The 18,357-nt window shown below is 42.4% G+C and overlaps 1 protein-coding gene across 1 annotated transcript in view; it reads right to left on the bottom strand.

The window, feature by feature from the left end:
• The window catches only part of HGSNAT (heparan-alpha-glucosaminide N-acetyltransferase), a gene marked incomplete in the record, with an annotated part of 974,112 nt that overhangs the window by 593,827 nt on the left and 361,928 nt on the right, over positions 1-18,357 (bottom strand). Inside the window, 1 exon segment of the mRNA XM_044059525.1 lies at positions 3,721-3,790. Coding sequence (XP_043915460.1) covers positions 3,721-3,790 — 70 coding nt within the window.

Here is an 18,357-nt window from a genome sequence, read left to right on the forward strand (position 1 = left end):
AAATCCATCAAAGCCACGAGAGCAAGGGACTTAAACCTCAACACAGAAATAAATAGGACGTGCTGGAGGGACAGATTCATAAACCAGAGGCTCCCTACACTCTGGAACATAATCCCAGTCCATGTTAGGCAGAGCCCCTCAATGACTCTATTCAAGAGAAATCTTGACGAGTGGATGGGAGATCGTAGGTTTACCCCAGGGGTCATATCTCTGTCACTTCTAGACAGAGGCACAGTAAACTAAACCCTAAAAGGGTGTAGTATTCTCATCCTAAGGGGTGGTGAAAGCCACACACACTCTGGCTAGGCTTATAAATGCCCTAGGGCAGATAGCCTAGTACGAACCTATGAACCTACGACAATCATAAAAAATACAAAAGCTCCACATACATGATAAAAATACAAAAGTCAGAGATGAGTACAAATTAATAGAGCAAACAATAGTATATCACAGCATAGTATGATGAGAAGTTACAGAACTGTACAATATAGAGTGTACAGTAGTAAAACAAAATATAGCATATTGGAGTAAGAACGTGCAGTAATATATACAGTTATATACATACATTTAAAAATACAATTCATTATGGTATTTTTTTTTCTACATGTTTGACCTTTAAGTAGTACCAGAGTTATCTGAATGGTGGTAGTAGGGCCAGCCACATTCAGTACAGGTACACTGCCAGATGAGATTGAGGTGGGCTTTTAAATGGGCTTTAAAGATGGGACTGCTGTTTTGCATTCTGATATCTGGTGGAAGAGAATTCCAGATTTTAGCAACTGTGTAGGAAGAGGGATTCACCAGCACTGTGTCTACTCATAGCTACTTCAAGAAGGGCTTTGTTTGTGGATCTTAGTTGGTGAGCAGAATTGTGAAAGTTGAGTAAGCCTGAGAGATCAGGAATCTTGTTTGGGTGGTACAGCAAGTAATGAGCTAAGGTAAGTTGGTTATAGTTCAGTAAGTTGGCGAGTTCTAGCCAACCTAATTGTTTTAGTGAGTGACAGTGGTGGGAGCAGACATTAGATTTGGTTGCAAATCTAGGTATTTTACTATAGCACAGGGACAATTTGTTTAGGTCTCTTGTTAAGGTTTGTTAATACAGGGGATGCATAAAGCAATGTAGAGAGAAGAGTTCTGGATATAGTAATTTTGGTGCTTTTGGTTAGATAGTTTTTGCAGTGGTATAGGGTTCCAAGTTTTTTATGGACTTTGGATATGGTTTGTGCTATATGTTTGTCAAACTTTAGGTTTTGGTCAACTATTACACCAAGAAGTTAGTTTGTGATACTGGGGAGATTTGTGTGTTATTGGCAGAATTGATAGAAAAAAGAGCAGAAGAGTCAATAGTTTTGGTAGGGTGGAAAAGCATAAGTTGAGTCTTTTTGGGGTTAAGTATTTGTTGTGAGAGTTTTTTAACCAGTTTTTGATATTGGAGAAGGCCTCTTGGGTTTTAGTCTGGAGTGTTTGAAGTGTGGGGGCTGAGCAGATCAGTGTAGTATCATCTGCATATTGGACTACTGTATCTGGCTGGGTGGCGGTTTGGAGGGTGTTTGTAAAGATGTTAAATAGTAGGGGTCCCAGTATGGATCCTTATGGTACACAGACTGTTATTGGGAGAAGGGGGAGAGGGAATTATGCCACTTAACTGTTTGTTGGCAGCTGGATAGGTAGTCTTGAAACCAGATCAATGAGGGCTTGTTTAGGTGGAGTTCGACTAAGATAGTAAGTGGTTTGCTGTGGGATACTGTATCGAATGCTTTGGACAGATCAAGGAAGGTGGCAGACACTAGGTTTCCTTGGTTCCTATATTGACTGACAGTGTTGGTGAAGGATATAATTGCTGTGGTGGTGTTATGGAATGGCAAAAGCCATGTTGGTGAAGAGACTATTTGTACGTTAATGTATCGTCAGCTGAGAATAGTTACATTTTTCAATGATTTTTGATAGGGGGGATAATATTACTATGGGGCAGTAGTTGGTAAGTTTGGTTGAGGGACCACCTTTGTGTAAGAGTATTATGTAGAAGGTTTTCCAAAGGGCAGGAAATGTATGCTCATTGATAGACTGGTTGACAAGTCTCAAGATGGGATAAGCTATAACACTGGCGGCAGTTTAGTATAGACTCGAGAGTAGGTATGTTGTCATGCGGAGGTATGTAAATACCCACTAGGTTTAGTTACTTCTGTTGATTGATTTGAATTTTGGTAACCAGAGCTTCTGCATTGCTAAATGTTGGGATTTCTTTATGTATAAGGTCTACCTTGAGGACAGTCTTGTATAGTATGGCAATGCTTCCACCTTTTTTGATAGTTCTATCAGCCCTGATCATGTTATAACCTGGGGAAAGTATCTCATTGTCCTTAATGTGGGGTTTGAGCCAGGTCTCGGTCTCTGTAATGAGTCTAACGTCTGGGTTGTAAGTGGCGTGTAGTTCATCAGTTTTGTTCAAGATGCTTCTAGTGTTCATACCAAGTATAAATAGGTCACAGGGCTTTTTACAGTTAATTGCATGTTGAATGTCTGGACTACAGAGGTTGGCAATATCAGTTGTGGGGCCTGAGTCGGAGTGTATATCACCACAAATTTGGTGCTGTGTCTGCAGGAAAAGACAGAGATTGACTTTTGAGTAGAAGTTTAGTTAATCTGTTTGGTTTGGTGGAAGGTGTGGTGGAAACATGCTCACACAAATTATCTCCCACAGAAGAGATTGCATGACTAAGGTTACAGCAACGGTCAAACAGACAACTAGTTTTCAGCATGTCTCATTTCCACTCAAATGGTAGTTTCACATCTACTTTTCCAGCACTCAAGCACTCCCATAATTTGTTTAAAATGTTAAAGGTACTTACAGTTAACACCTCAGCTTTATATCTGTAGAGTAAATGTTATCTAAACCCTGTCACTGTCTTGTCCTTTTATGCTTTGAAATCCTTTATGACTTATTTCCTCTATGAAATGCTAACAGTCAGCTCCTTTACCTTCATCAGTTATACCAATTGGATCTGACATCTTCCCTCTCTTGTGAAATTTATGGGACATATTCATTTATTCAGCAGCCCTGCTTTTTCAGCATCCTTTTCTGTCTTAACTATTTCCTTGAATGTTTCTCTCTCCCAGTTCTTTTGATGTATGCATCTCTACAATGTTTCATCTCCTTTCATATCTAAACCAGTTATGTGATCCTCAGTTTAGATCTCTGCTCTTCTGCTTTTACTGCTTTGTTCTTTTCAGCCTTATGTGACATTGTCATACATCTTCTTGTGTTTCCACATACCTCCTAAACCATGCAGGCTTCCTTTCAGTTGTCCTGCAGCATGTTTTAACAATGTCCTACTTGTCATCGCACTTGACTGATAGTAATGCAGTTCACGGCGGCATTCATTGTTGACTCACTTGACCTTAAATTGCCCTAGTTGGTAATAATTTTGTTGCCTTAAGTGTGAATGCGTGTAGCTGCTGATTGCTGACCGAGTTTTAAATAAGACACTGTCAGGAAGTGAAGTAAACATTAAAAAGAGGCAAAACCTCACAAGGAGGGGGTTCGATCAAATTTACTGCAATATACAAGAAATTGTTCAACCATCCTGGAAATGTATCATTCCACTGCATTTTACAATGTACAGTGCGTTACATTTCAGTCAACAAAGGTCAAATACCAACCCAAAAAAGGAAGGAACAAACCAGAAATACAAAATGTTATTGTGCAGAATGCAGACTTACCCCAGCAAAAAGAATCCCAAACAAATCACGATGGCCAGACCCATGTAAACAAGGAAGGCAATCAGAACAGCTGAGGGGAAAGGAAAATTCAGTGAATACATACAGCAAATGAAGCGTTTGTGGGGAAATCAATCAATGCACATTAAACATAAGCGCATATCAGATGCAGTACTTACATGTGGCTGCTTTATAGAAAATACAGCCTTGCAAAAGTAAATATTGAATACATACTTGCTTGCCATGATTTAAAGCATCAGTGACACAGCCAGTATCTCAACATGTGATGCAAGTGCCAGTTATTAAGACAGTCACAAACAAATTACTGTAAATAAACTGTAAGAGTAGTACATTCAGCTTCACATTAAAAAGAAAGTGTCCTGAATTAACAAAAAAGAGGAGAACACATTGAGAATTAGTATGAGTAGCAACACAATGAAGGCACAGTCCAAGTCAGTGAAATATAGCCCCCCTCACCCACCCCTACGGCACAGAGGGATAGGCTGGGGAGGAAATCAGTGAGACGCCACTACTGGCTTGCCCATCCAAGGGCAGGAGGAAAGCAATTTTGTCTTACTACATGGATGTCACTTAGTGGGAACACTGGGTATTGTACTTGTGGAGCATAACCCTTCAGAGCACACACTGCCAAGCAATGCATAGCACGCACCAAATAGAATGCGTCACTGTGGAGACATGCACACACTTTCCTGAGGCCAGGCATAAATATGAAGTTCAAGGGAGCCACCGAGGGGAGAGACAGAGAGCCCCAGTGGTAAGCCACTCCACAGTAACTGATAGATGTCCCTCCCCCGACCTCCTGACTCTCTCTGCTGGAGGAATAAATGGTCCGATTGGGCTCCCATGGCAGGAATGAATGGGCTGCGAGTCTCTTGCCTAGCCTGGGGATTCCGAGCTTTAATCTCCTCAAACTAACTGGCTAACTGGGTACCAGTGGATAAGCCATTGGGGCAGGGTCCTGTAGAAAAATGGGAGAGGGGGTGGAATACTGCCCTCTCCTAGGTAAACTATGAATTACCCGCTAGTATGACATGATATACTGCTATTATACAATAGTGTTACTTAAAAAGAAATTAATGTTTTAAATTATGTCACAGTACGCTGAAACTTCCCTTCTTTTCTAACACTTCTCACTGATGAGTCTCTCCAAGGACAGCTTTGGAGATGCCTTGCACATGTGTAAAACTCTTTACAAGATAAATTTTGCACAATGCATCAGTAAAGTATGGCACTTGACCACTTTCACTTTAAAAAAGTTTCTTGTACAACATCTGGAAATGCTGTCCCACTTCACAGTCTTGTGGAAAAAAGTGTTCACATTTTTGTTTTCTTATTGGGTATTGAATACATGTTTATTGCCAAGACTTATGTTTACTTTTTAAATTGTTTACACAGTCATTTATTTGCTTAGTAAGCAGTAATGTAAGAGTAGGTAAAGTAATCTTAGCAATGATGGTTATGTACAGTTCTGCTTGATTTGGGAGGTGAAGACTATTAAATGCTCTGATGAAGTTGTACATGGCAGGACAACTTATGGTCCCCCGTGACCTCTTACATACTATGTTCTCATGTTCCAAACCATTTACTAAAACAAACCTTTTTATGTTACAAAAGTGTTTTCATTGCTATGTAACAGGTAAGCTTAATGCACCAGTTTGGTTCTTTGGGGTTTATAATATTAGCAGCTGGGAAAAAATGACTCAATTTTCTCATTTCAAGGTATCAACGTGGGTTTCAGCACTGTCTCTGAACTTGCTTGTGTGGGACAACACTGGATTCATCACCGTTATGTTGACTAGCCACTCAGCTGTGATGGTGTTTAGTAACTCATTTCTAAAAACAATATCGGCCTCTAATAACCATAGTATGTGCATTACAATAATTTTCATAATGCAGTTAATATTGATGCCGTATCTTACTGAGAGAATCCAAGCTGCCTGCCTGACCGTCAGTTATCACAGTATGGAGAGAAAGGCGTATCCAAGACTACTGGAAAAAAAAAGCATTCTAGTACCACTGTACAAGAAAGTAAAGCTGTGTAAGATCCTACCATAACAATAGATGCCCTATTTCTCATTGTTGTAGTATCTTCTACTCTTGGGATATCCTGCAGAGAACAGCCAAACATCCGGCAGCATACCAAAGTCTTTACATCTTCAGGGCACCTTATGTTAGACTATGTCCTACATGAAAGCTGTATGGTATATACATGTGCAAGTACCTAATCTTCATAGCTGAAGTGCCGCAAAAAGAACCAGAGCAACCCCAGAAGAAGCAACATATACATCCAGGAAGGGAAAGAGAAGAAAAAGAATAAGACCGACCCCCCCCAGCCAGAACAAAACCAGAAAGTATCGGAGTAGGAGAGGTGGACAGAGTACTGGATGCTGAGAAGCAGGATATCTACTGTTACGGTAAGATCTTTCACAACTGTACTACGTACTTCCTTATCACTGTTGCAGTACTCTCACCCTTGGGAAGAGTACAAAAGCTTACAGTAAAATATGGGAGAAGGAAACCACAGAACAGCTCTCCAAAAACCCATGAAGGATGGCTTTTGCAGAACCCACTCTCTCCCTAGAAAGGACATCCAGCTTATAATGTTTGGGGAAACTGCAAAAAGAAGACCAAGTAGCAGCTTCCAAGATGGATCCGATATCCAGGCCCTTGAAAAAAGCACCAAAAGAGACACTGCCCTGGAAAATGAGTATGAACAGAAGAGGAAAGCTGCTGGCAATGAAAAGAATAGCAAAATGAAATGGCCTTAGAAACCCAGGAGGAGATGGTCTGCTTAGATACCACCAAACCCAATTTCCTGGTTTGAAAGAAAACAAAGTTGTTTTGTCTTGTCTAAGTAATATCTGAGCTGTCTGTGTAAATCCAAAGTATGAAAAACCCTCTCACTAGGATTCTTTGGCGAAGGGAGGAAAAATGAAGACAAATGGAATAATTTAAGGACAAATCATTACCTGAGGAGTACCACACTGATGTACAAAGTCCAGAAACACTTTTCTGTGAAGCACCCATTCACAAGGATTTGTCCTGGACCTGCTCAGAGGGTCTTCCACCAGACTGTGCTCTGAAGGAATGCAGACTGCCTGAAGAACCAAGTAATGGCAGACTGCAAAATCCAAAGCCTGAAGAGCCATACTGAAAAGAAGGTAATATTCTGTGCCCCCTTGTTTGTCTGATGTACCACAAGACTGTGGTATCATCTGTAAAAACCTTTAGAGGACCAGCCAGGAGTGCTAGAAGTACAGCCCTCATCTCCTTGATGTTGACATAGTCTGCCAGATGATGGGATGAAAGACTCTAGACTTTTAGGTTGTTGGAGGAGGCTCCCAAACTATAATCAAAAGCATCCATGTACAGCTCCTGAGCAGAGAGAGGGACCTAAAAAGGCAAACCTGGATTCAGGGAACTCTGGCGAGTCCACCACTACAGCTTGAGCATTAGACAAGGCAAGAGAGGGATCAGATACTTCACAGAGTGACAGTGCTGGAACTAAACAGTCCTGAGATGCCATTAAAATTTCCTCATATGGAGTCTGGCAAAGGGAACCATGGAAACAGTGGATACAATGTACTCCAGGGCTAGGAAGAGAAAGAGACTAGAAATATGCAGTTAATGAGACAACCTTGGAAGCGGGGAGGCAAGCCAACAATGGAATGGTCTAAATCCTACAACCCAGGTCATATAGGCCTGGTAATTAATGGCCTTGAAGGTTAAGGTAGCAAAGGTATACCTTTCACCATACCTGTCCATGGCACAGTTAGTCTTACCAGAAGTTATAAGCTTAGAAGAAGCCAGTAAATCAGATGTTTTAACAGTGGCTACAGAAATAACAGCAGGCACATAGGAAAGGCTTTTAGTTGACCCTCAGGAACTTTATATAACATGTCCAGTTTCTTAGGGGCAAGAGGTTGAGAATCAGGAGCCTGAAAAGCTGCAGTGAAAGTATCCAGGAGGGTAGCCAGCACTGCAGGGAATGCAGAAGGCTGAGGGAACCTATTTGCAAGCATTCATAGCATCTTTTTTGAACATCAGAAACCTTGGAACATTCAGTTCCATCATATGAACCGCTGTATTCCCAAAAGACAACTGCACCATAGGAGAATCAAGAGAAAGTGAATCCTCTTCCTAAGACCACAGGGGAAAGGAGAGAAGTTGATCTGAGAGGACTAGGCCAAGGAGTCCTCGCCCACAGTCTAACGCTTCAGAGGAACCAGGGGCCCTAGGACATTTGGAAGGAGTGTAACACCAAGGAACAAATGCAAGAACAGCATTTTACTTTGCCTTTTCTGTGCTCTTATGGCTCTTAAGACACCTGCTAAGGATTATTTAATCCTTAGGGGGGGTTCGGCCATCCTCAGCAGAATATCCCAAGAGTAAAGAATACTGCAACAGTGATAAGGAAGGACATCAAAGAGGACACTCACAACTGTAGTCAGTACAGAGATATCAAATGTCTGTCATGCTGCATGAAAATGCTGCAGAGGATGATAGATAAATAAGCACAGTACCAGAAAGCAAGAAGGGAGAGAAACAGTTCAGATTAAGATGCAGCATAACTGATCTGATGTTTGCAGAGAGACAAAGTGGAGAAGAAACTGGAGATGGAGTCTAATGAGACATTCAGAGACAAACATCACAATGTCTAAAGAAGGTTGATTTAGGCAGTCCTGCAATGAATCAAAGTCTCTGAAACAAGCAGAATTGGTGCAGACAATGTCTAAGGACCCAATGATACAAGTACGAACAGTGTTCAGACTCAGATGGGGATTTCCAAGTGGGAGTGGGTGTGCATTAGGGTTCATCTCAGAGCCCACTGCTTTTCATACTGGTGATGGATTACATTACATTAACAAGCAAATCAGAGGAGACAGAACAAAGCTGCTATATTCAGACAACTTGGGATTAAGAGCGGACTGTTAGGGATTGGAATGCAAAATTGAAGGCACATGGGATAAAACTGAGTACAGGCAAGACAGTTGCCAAGACAGTCGATGAGGGGGAAAATCAGAAGGATCTGAAGACAGAGAGAAGAGAAAACAGTGGAAGCTGTGCATACAACTTACTTCACCCTGGTCAAGGCTTTTAATGCAATACCCTATTCAGACATTATAGACAAGCTCACAAATATAGGTATAAACCTTTTGTCACCCACTGGATACCTAAGTTGGCTCAACGATAAGACCCAGGAGGTCAAAATAAGGGAGGCCATCTCCACAGAGAGGCCAGTCACTAGTGGAGCCCCCCTCCCCCCCCCCCCCAGAGCACAGTACTGGGCCCACTCCTTTTGGCATCGACTTCTCTGAAATGGAAGCAAATGCTGAAGGCTTACAGCTAAGTTTGTAGAAGATTGCAAGCTGGGGTGATCATCGATTTCCCCTGCAGACATTAGCATTCTTCAAAAAGGCCTACCTCTGACTAACAAATGATGCCAAAGCCATGATCTTAAACTCAATGCTAAGAAATGTATAATTGTACCCTTTGGGAAGTCAACCATCCCCAACTAATTACCATGTTGATAACATACCCTTAAGTGTCGACCCACTGGTCAGGGATCTGGGAAAGCACACAGACTGTACCCTTTTCCTCTGGCCACAGCAGTGAAGAATTCCTTTTATGTTGTACAACTTATAAGTGAGGGCATGCCAACTAGGTCCAAAGAGGTCATTATTCCACTATATTTTGCCCTTAAACCAGAATATAGTGCTCCCTTCAGTATGTACCTGACTAGGCATGTGCAGCAACTAGAGCAACTCTGAGGTCCCTTACTAAAAAGGGATCCAGTTCCTGTCAGCCTGGGAAACCGTGGTCAAACAACCTCGCTGCTTTTCCAGAGATGGTTTGCACCTGGCACCTCTAGGCTTTCAGCTGCTGGCAAAGACACTTGCCTCCCCCATAGTGCCTTTTCTAGGCAAGGTCTTGAAAACAACACTACCGATGTGAAAGTAACCAACTGGAACAAAACAAGTGTCATACTGCTAAATGCTAGCAGCTTAATCTAAAATCTGCATTCCCTGGAAGCACTTCTATCACTAGAATATGCAGATGCCTGTACAGTCACAAAAACCTGGTTTAAGGTCTCACAGAGTACCCTGGCCTTGCAAGGCTACAATGTGTTCCACACCTCTAGACCGCAAAATGAACATGTGAAAATCAAAGAAGGCAGTGTTTCAATCTATATTAGAGATAAATTCACTTTCCATCTAGTTAGATTGGACAACTCCATGGAGTTACTCCAGGTCCAGTTAACAGTGGTTAAGAGCCCCATTTCAAGTCATAACCAATTATAGATCCCCCTCCATGGGTCACGACGCCCACGAAGCCTACTTGACAAACTGGAGACTATTCAAAGTTTACTGAGCACACTGGTTATGGGGAATTTCAATTGTCCCACCATCAACTGGGAAACCTACGCTAGCCCTAACTCGCTAGCACAAAAGTCCCTTGACTCTTAACTCAAATGTCCTGGAACAGATCGTCCATACTGTGACAATGGGAACAAACAAACATTCTGTATCTGGTCCTCACCATGTCAAACAGATGCACTGCCGCAACTGTCAGACCCTCATTAGTTAAAACTGAACACAAATCAGTCATCTTTAAGCTGGCACTAACACCAGAACTCACAAAGGGTAAAAACAGACTAAAAAACTTCACCAAGGCAAACTATGTTCTCCTAGGTGAAGGTATAAAAGCAGTACAAGCCCCACGCCAAGCTGAAAGTGGTAACTACACCGAGGCTTAAGTCCTGTACAATCACTTGCATAAGTGTATAAACTCAGCCATACCAGAAAGAATAAAAGCCAGACCCCCCAAGTAAAAACAAGCTGCTATGGTGGACATCCAGCATCAACAAACTTTACAATAAATGCAAAACGTTGCTGTCCAAGAAAACAAAGGCAAAGCCCCAACAATGGAAAAGCACCCTCCTTAGCCTCAATAGGCAAATAAGACAACTTGTCAAATCCTTCAAGAGCTCCTTTGAGAGAAACCTAGCAAATATTGTCAAGGATAACCATAAGGCCTTTTACAGCTACATATGTAACCTAAAGGGTAGGAACCAAGCATGTGCAGAACTAGTGGCCAACAGTATCACACACACTGATCCCCACAGTGACAGCTAGTGTGCTAGAGGATAGGTTTGGCAAAAATTTTACAATCTTACCCCCTCCCAACTTGCAACAAACCTTCCCCCAACCCCCCCCCCAACCCTACATATCTGAAGAGCAGGTCCTCAAAGCCTTGTCCAAGGCAAAAATACAGCCTGTATGGGAACAGATGACATCCCAGGCTGTCTGCTAATCAGGCTAAAACATGAACTAGCATCACCACTAAGTACTCTTTTCAATCATAGCCTAACCACGGGCTTTGTTCCTGCAGAATGGAGAACAGCGACAGTTATTCCCCTCCACAAAGATGGCCTAGCAACAGACCAGTGGAATTGCAGACCCATAAGCCTGACCAACCTCATGTGTAAGGCCATGGAACATATCATTATTGGCCTCATAAATAAAGACATAGGTGACCTCCAAACCCTGGATCCTACCCAATTCAGTTTCATGAGTCAGATCCTGCCTGTTAAATCTGGTGGATTTCTTTGAAACGGTGACCAAGGCCATTGACAACGGCAAATCTGTGCACACAGTATACCTCAACCTGGCAAAGAATTTTGACGCTGATAAACTTGGCAAACTGAATGTAAACCCCTTAGTTGTAAGATAGGTTGCTCACAAACCAGCCACACACCATCGAAGTGGGCGACTCCACATCAACCAGCAGACCTGTTACCAGTGGGGTGCCTGCCACAGGCATCAGTGCTGGGCCCTTTACTGTTTAGTATATACTTCTCAGAAGTTCAGGTCAAAACTAAGGGGTTGTGGCTGACAAGTTTGCAGATGACTGCAAACTAGGTACAATTATTTAATCCCCAAATGATGCTCGTAAACTCCAGAAGGGTCGCATGCAGACCAACAACTGGTGTGTGTTAGTCACGGTCTCAAACTGAATGCAAACAAATGCATCATCATTCCCTTTGGCACATACAATGTCCTCTCATACTATCAAAATACCCTAAGTACCCATGAAGTGGTAAGGGACCTGGGATCACAAGCTGATTGCGACCTTAACTTCAACTACGATGTCTCTACTGTAGTACAGAAAAATTTCTACATAGCACACTATTAGTAAAGGCATCGTCTCGAGAGCAAAAGAAGTTACAACTCCCTACACTCAGCACTTATCTGGCCCATAATTGAGTACAATGCCCCATTTGGCATGTACCGTACTAAGCACCTGCAACAATTAGAGAGACCTCAGAGGTTTCTAAGATCAATGGGCTCCAGCATGTGCTTACACAGACCAACTAAAGTCCCTGCCACTATACTCTGCATCATATAGACTTCTTACAGAAGGTGTATGCCTGGCCTACAGAGCAATCAAATTTCCAAACCTAATGAACTTGCTGCATATCCATAAATCAAATGGGCTAGGGCTACCCGTTACAGGGATCTAAATATGGCCTGTAACTTAAATAGGACATGCTGGAAGTACAGATTTATCTCTCAGTCGAGTCTTTGGAACAGGCTACCAATTCATGTGAAACAGCGGTTCCACTTTATAATCTCGAATTTCAGTATCTCAAAACCATAAAATCAAACGTTCCAAATCCCAAAACCCCAAAAACCGCAAAACACAAAATCATGAACATAAACACACCATATACCACACAACACATACGTCATCCAACCCACACTACAACAAACCAACAAACAAAAACACAAACCTACACTACATATAAGCAGGGGGGCAAGCTACCCTGCACCCATGTAGGGGGCTATGCCCCCTACACCCCCCCTACTTATATATACCAACTCGGAGATTGCATCCAACAGAAAAAGACAGCAAACTCACCACTACACACACTACAGTACCCTCACACACTCAATTTTATCTGCCTACCTAAAAATACTCACTTACCTTGCATACCAGCTAAATCCACACACTACACAATACATCATGCACACACTATATCCAGCCTCAAATACCAGAACACCATAACCCCGAATTTGACATTTCTGGATTCGTGCTTATGGAGTTTTGGGATTTTGAAAATTCCACTTTATGGTCGCGAGATACTGAAATTCCAGATTTCAGTATTTCGAGATTATAAAGTGGAACTGAAACAACACCTCTATGACACTATTCAACAGGAACCTGGAAGAATGGATGGGACACCATAAATTCTTACTGGGAATAGAGCCCACAACCCTCCTGGACATGAGCAGTCATCACTGAATGCAATCCTGGGTACTGGCTACCATTTATATGGCATTACATTGGGATGAAACTGTTATGCTTAAAATAGCCTTATGATCCTATAAATACAAGGCAAAACAAATTTGCCTTATGTTGCGTGCCTTAAAGCGAAGGATGCCACCTTTCGCTGCTGCTAAAACCGGACCAAGGACACACCCCTTGCACCTCCCAAAACCCCACCTATTCTCCCCCTCCTGCCCACTTCCCATCCATTTTGTGATGTCATCATCATTGGCAGCTGAGGAGGAATGCCCTCTTTTTGCATTCCTGATGTCTTCATTCTGCCAATTTGCTATGGTTTTCTGTGAAAAAAAACATAGAAACTCTGCTGATTTAAACTGCAATACTCCACTTCTTTTTTGAAACCAAATACCAGAGTTTGCACAGTGTTTTTCGGACTACTGAACAATTTGATTGATTTCTGGAAAGTGCAGAAAAACAAAAACACAGACAGGTGGCTACACTGCTTAAAGCCCTTTCCATCTACTCAGACTCCCACAGACTGTTGAGGGATAATCTATTGCTTGGCTTATGAGGCATCCACACATCCCACACTTACGAATCTCCCCTCATACTTGTAAGTGAAACAGTACCAGAAATACAAGGTCTAGGGACCTGAATTTTGTCTGAGACTTAAACAAAACATGCTGGAGAGAGAGAGACACATGTGTCTCAGTGATTGCCTCTCATATGGTATGGGCTTTCCCATCCATGTGAAGCAGAGTTTGTCTACTACCCAGTTTAAACATAACCTAGACCAGTGGATGGGGAATAGAAAATTTACACCAGGCCTGGTACCCATGTCCCTTATGAAGACAGGTAGCTTATAAATGCCGGGCGCTCAATGTCCTATTTGGATACAAGCCATCATTATTCTTTCAGGAAAACTTGGATAGGCTTACAAAGAACCCCTACGTCTTTAGCCTAGTAACAATCTATGAAAGGTAATTTATTACAAGCAGTGCCAGGTGGGTTGACCTGGAGGAACTGAATGCATCACTGTAATAAAATGCACTGCCCTGAATTCCACTCTACAGCCCATGAATACAATCTCTCTGACCACCTATCTTTAATGAGCCTGAAACAGTTCTTGAAATGAGAGACTGCCCCACTGGGAGCTGAGAAGAGGATGGGAAAGAAGGAAGGAGGAGGTGGTGGTGGTTGGAGGCAGTCTGTACCAGTCATTTCCTTTCTATGGCAGAGGGAACTTGCCTCCTCTCCTCCTATTTTATTCCTACCTTTGACACTACCATCTAAAATCTGCCCCTTCACATGTCTATTGTTGGCAGTAAACTATACCAAGAAAACCACCTGATCGCAATGATATAACACATTTTATGGCACGCTTACCCCCTTTAAAGGCCATCTGTATTAATCTGCATACGTTTTCTTCCAGGAATTCCAAAGTAATTTAAGAAGCCACGATTTCTTTTCTTTTTTTTTTTTTTTAAAATAAAACTTCATCACACTAACAAATTATCAAGCCGCATGCATCCAAAGTCACAACCAACATACAATCAACACCATTACAATTATATACTTATTGAATTTACATAATAATTTTTATTAATTTTTTTAATTTCAAACTATTATCTTTTTTTTCTAATCAGTAAACCAACATACCATTTTACTGCGGTTTTATTTTTGCACCACCACCACATTCTTCACTCTGGTCCACCACTAAGAAGGTAGCTGTCCCACACTTTCCATTCAAGGGCATGCAGATTACTCTTTCCTTTAGCTAACAAGCCTTTTGGCTGTTAACATAGTTACAATTAATAAAAACTTTTTGTATCCTGACATTCTAGCTCCCCTATTCCAATTTAGTAGCATCACCTCATCAGCAACTTCTTGTTCACTCACCATTTACCATAGGGCAGTTTGCAATGCATTTCAGTTCTGTACACTCCCAAAAAAATATGCTTCCAGTTTCACCTCTCACTCTCCACACCCTAAACACTTGCCCTGAATGTAAGGAAGATCCTTTGCTATCAACTCGGGTATAAACATGCCTATGTGTGCATTTCCATGCAAATATCCTAAATCACATTGATTTAGTTGCAAACTCAGAAGATCTAACCCCCCCCCCCCCAATACAGACACAGTTGTAACAGGTGCATCCAACATTTTCTCCCAATCCTGTCAAGAGTTCCTCCGATTGATTTTTATAATCATGTGCAATTCTGTTTGCTCTTTTCCATAGCCCTATCTGCTCTTACTTCCACAAGGTGGACACTCACCTATCACTCCTCTCTCTCTCTCTGTCTATATTCTGCAACTATTCCCCTCATAACAGACCCTGTCCCTATCTCGTACCCAAACAGTTATTTTGCTACCTCCCACTCTCTTAATTATACATTGGGTAATATGCTGTCAATACCTTGCTTCCTTGGCTACCTTCCTCAAGTTACTGCTTACCGTTTCTTGATTACCTTTTATCCCTTTATTTTGGGAACTCCAAAGGCATAATCTTCTTATTTCATTGCCCAAACAGTTTATTTTTTAGTACTCTATATGCCACTTTTTTATACAAAATGCTATACCAAAGTGTTTTATTGGAAACCAGTGTGGGGGAGGCCAAAAACAATCTCGTTATCTCCAGCAGTCCCCCCTTGCCTTAACATTACCTTTCTTATTTCAGTTTAAATTCTTCTACTTGTAAACATGTAACAGCCTTAGCTGCTTAGCCTTAAGGTACCCCTTTAAATCGAGCAATACCACGCACCTTGCTTCTGTATCACTACCATTACTTTATCCCACTTAACCCTAATCCTGTTTCCTTTCTAAGTAAAGTTCTTCAGTTCCTAGCATATTTTTGGACAAAAATTATCATCTGGTTGACAGAACCAAGGGGGCCAAAACCATATCTGCATCTTACTAGTCACCACTCCCACAAGAGGAGATAATATACTAGACCTGATCATCACAAACATGGGGACAAAATGCTCCACACCGGAAGTATACCCCTCATTGGTGAGATCAGACCATAAATTAATCTCACTGGAAATCCACATCCCGCCCCCACCCCCTGCACAAAAGACCACAGTGAAGAACTTCCCAAAAGTTGACTTTACACTTCTTAAGACTGAAGTGGTATCCTTCAAGGCCCCTGGGCCAATGGAAACCACAACCCACACTGCTGAATCCTTTATAAATGCCTTCTAAGGGCACCTTCAAGAATGCATGGATCATGCAACCCTAATAAAACCAAGACCCATTCCCCCAAAGGCAGGCGCCCTGGTCTGGTGGACCCCAGCCATTAACAAACTTTACAACAGGAGGAGGAAGCTACTACATGACAGAGCAAAATCCCTAAAAGGGAAGGCATCTCTGATAAGTACTAGCAAAAAACTACGATCACTCATAAAATTATCCAAGGCCAACTTTGAGAGAAAAATCGCGAAAGACACAAAAGACAATCACAAGGCCTTCTTTAGCTATGTTAGAAACCTGGGTGGAAACTCCCAGATATGATCAGAGTTAGTCCAAAATGACACAAAATACACTGAACCCACAGACATTGCCAACATTCTGGCAGACAGGTTCAGTGCAAATTTCTCCGCCCCCTCCCCCCCAAAAGGAGAAATATCTATCCCAGCAGAGTGTAGCCTCCCTAACATCTCAGATGCCCAGGTGAGAGCCGCCCTCGCCAAATCTAAAAACACAGCATCAATGGGACCAGACGGTGTCCCGGGCTGCATGTTACATGAACTCCAAGAGGAACTAAACCCACACATAAGGCTGCTGTTTAATCTTAGCCTTACTACAGGATACGTACCCAAAGAGTGGCATACAGCAACAGTGGTCCCACTCCACAAAGGTGGTGCTTCTACGGACCCTGGAAATTACCGCCCCATAAGCTTGACGAGCCTGGTCTGCAAAGCTATGGAAAGGATCATTATGGAACTCAAACAAAGACATTGGGGACCTACAGACATTGGATCCTACCCAATTTGGCTTTGTCAAGGGCAGATCCTGCCTTTTGAACTTGGTCGACTTTCTTGAAAGTCACTAAGGCCATTGATGAGGGTAAGGCAGTTCACACAGCCTACCTTGACCTTGCAAAAGCCTTCGACACAATACCCCACTTGGGCATCATAGACAAACTCACCAGCTTAAATGTAAACCCATATGTCACAAGATGGGTTGCAAACTGGCTCAAGGACAGAACCCACAAGGTCAGAATTGCTGGAGCCATGTCAGACTCTAAGCCAGTCACAAGCGGTGTCCCACAGGGCTCAGTCCTGGGACCCCTCTTGTTCGGCATTTATTTTTCTAGGTGCAAGCAAACATAGGAGGACTGTGGCTGACAAAGTTCACAGATGACTGCAAACTGGGCGCCATAATTGAAAAGTACAGTTTTGTACCTACCATAAATGTAGATGTCCGATAGGAATGCATCTGCAGTCCTTACAAATGGGTTGTCCTGTCGTCAGGCAGCCCTTCGGTCGGCCGGATTCCAAAGTCTGGGTCTGGCTTCGGCTGGTGTCGCACTTCACCCGACGTCATAGCTGCAGTTACTCGGGTATAAAGGCATCAGCCGACGCCATTTTCCTCAGTGTTTCTTGCCCCAGATGCCAGGTGCCCTCTAGGAGGACTAAATTTGGATAAATGCCAATGGTTCCAAGTATTACAGAACAAACAAAAGATAAGCATGTATGTACATATATACAAACAAATACACCATAATAGATTCCCCCAGCTAGCTATAAGAGGGACAAATACCCTAGGAGTACCACAGAGGGGAAGGAGGGTGGGTAATCCTGACTGCAGATGCATTCCTATCGGACATCTACATTTATGGTAGGTACAAAACTGTACTATGTCCTTCAAGGATGCATCTGCAGTCCTTACAAATGGGTAGAATACCATAGCCAAACTGGGGGAGGAGGAAGGTAGAATTATGGTGTAGTTAAGATCCCTTGCAAAACAGCAGTGGCAAACCCTGCTCGGGATCTAGAGTATAAAGGTAAATTATAATGCTTGGCAAATGTATGCACGGAGCTCCAAGTAGCAGCCTCTAAAATGTCTTTGGTAGCCACTCCTCGTAGAAAAGCTGTGGTAGTGGCTGTAGCTCTTGTAGAGTGAGGTCTGATGTTTTCTGGAGTTTTCTTTCCATGGTAGGAGTAACAAAATCTAATGCAATTTCCTATCCACTTAGATATTGTCTGTTTTGAAATTGCTTTCCCTTCTATTCCTGTTGCATATGCTACCAGAAGCTGGTCAGTTTTTCTATTGCTCTTGGTCCTGTCCAGGTAGTAGCGTAATTGTCTGTGTACATCCAAGGTGTGC

The sequence above is a fragment of the Protopterus annectens genome, chromosome 17.part0 (assembly GCF_019279795.1).
Source record: "Protopterus annectens isolate FY-2018-M chromosome 17.part0, PAN1.0, whole genome shotgun sequence".
NCBI lineage: Eukaryota > Metazoa > Chordata > Ceratodontiformes > Protopteridae > Protopterus > Protopterus annectens.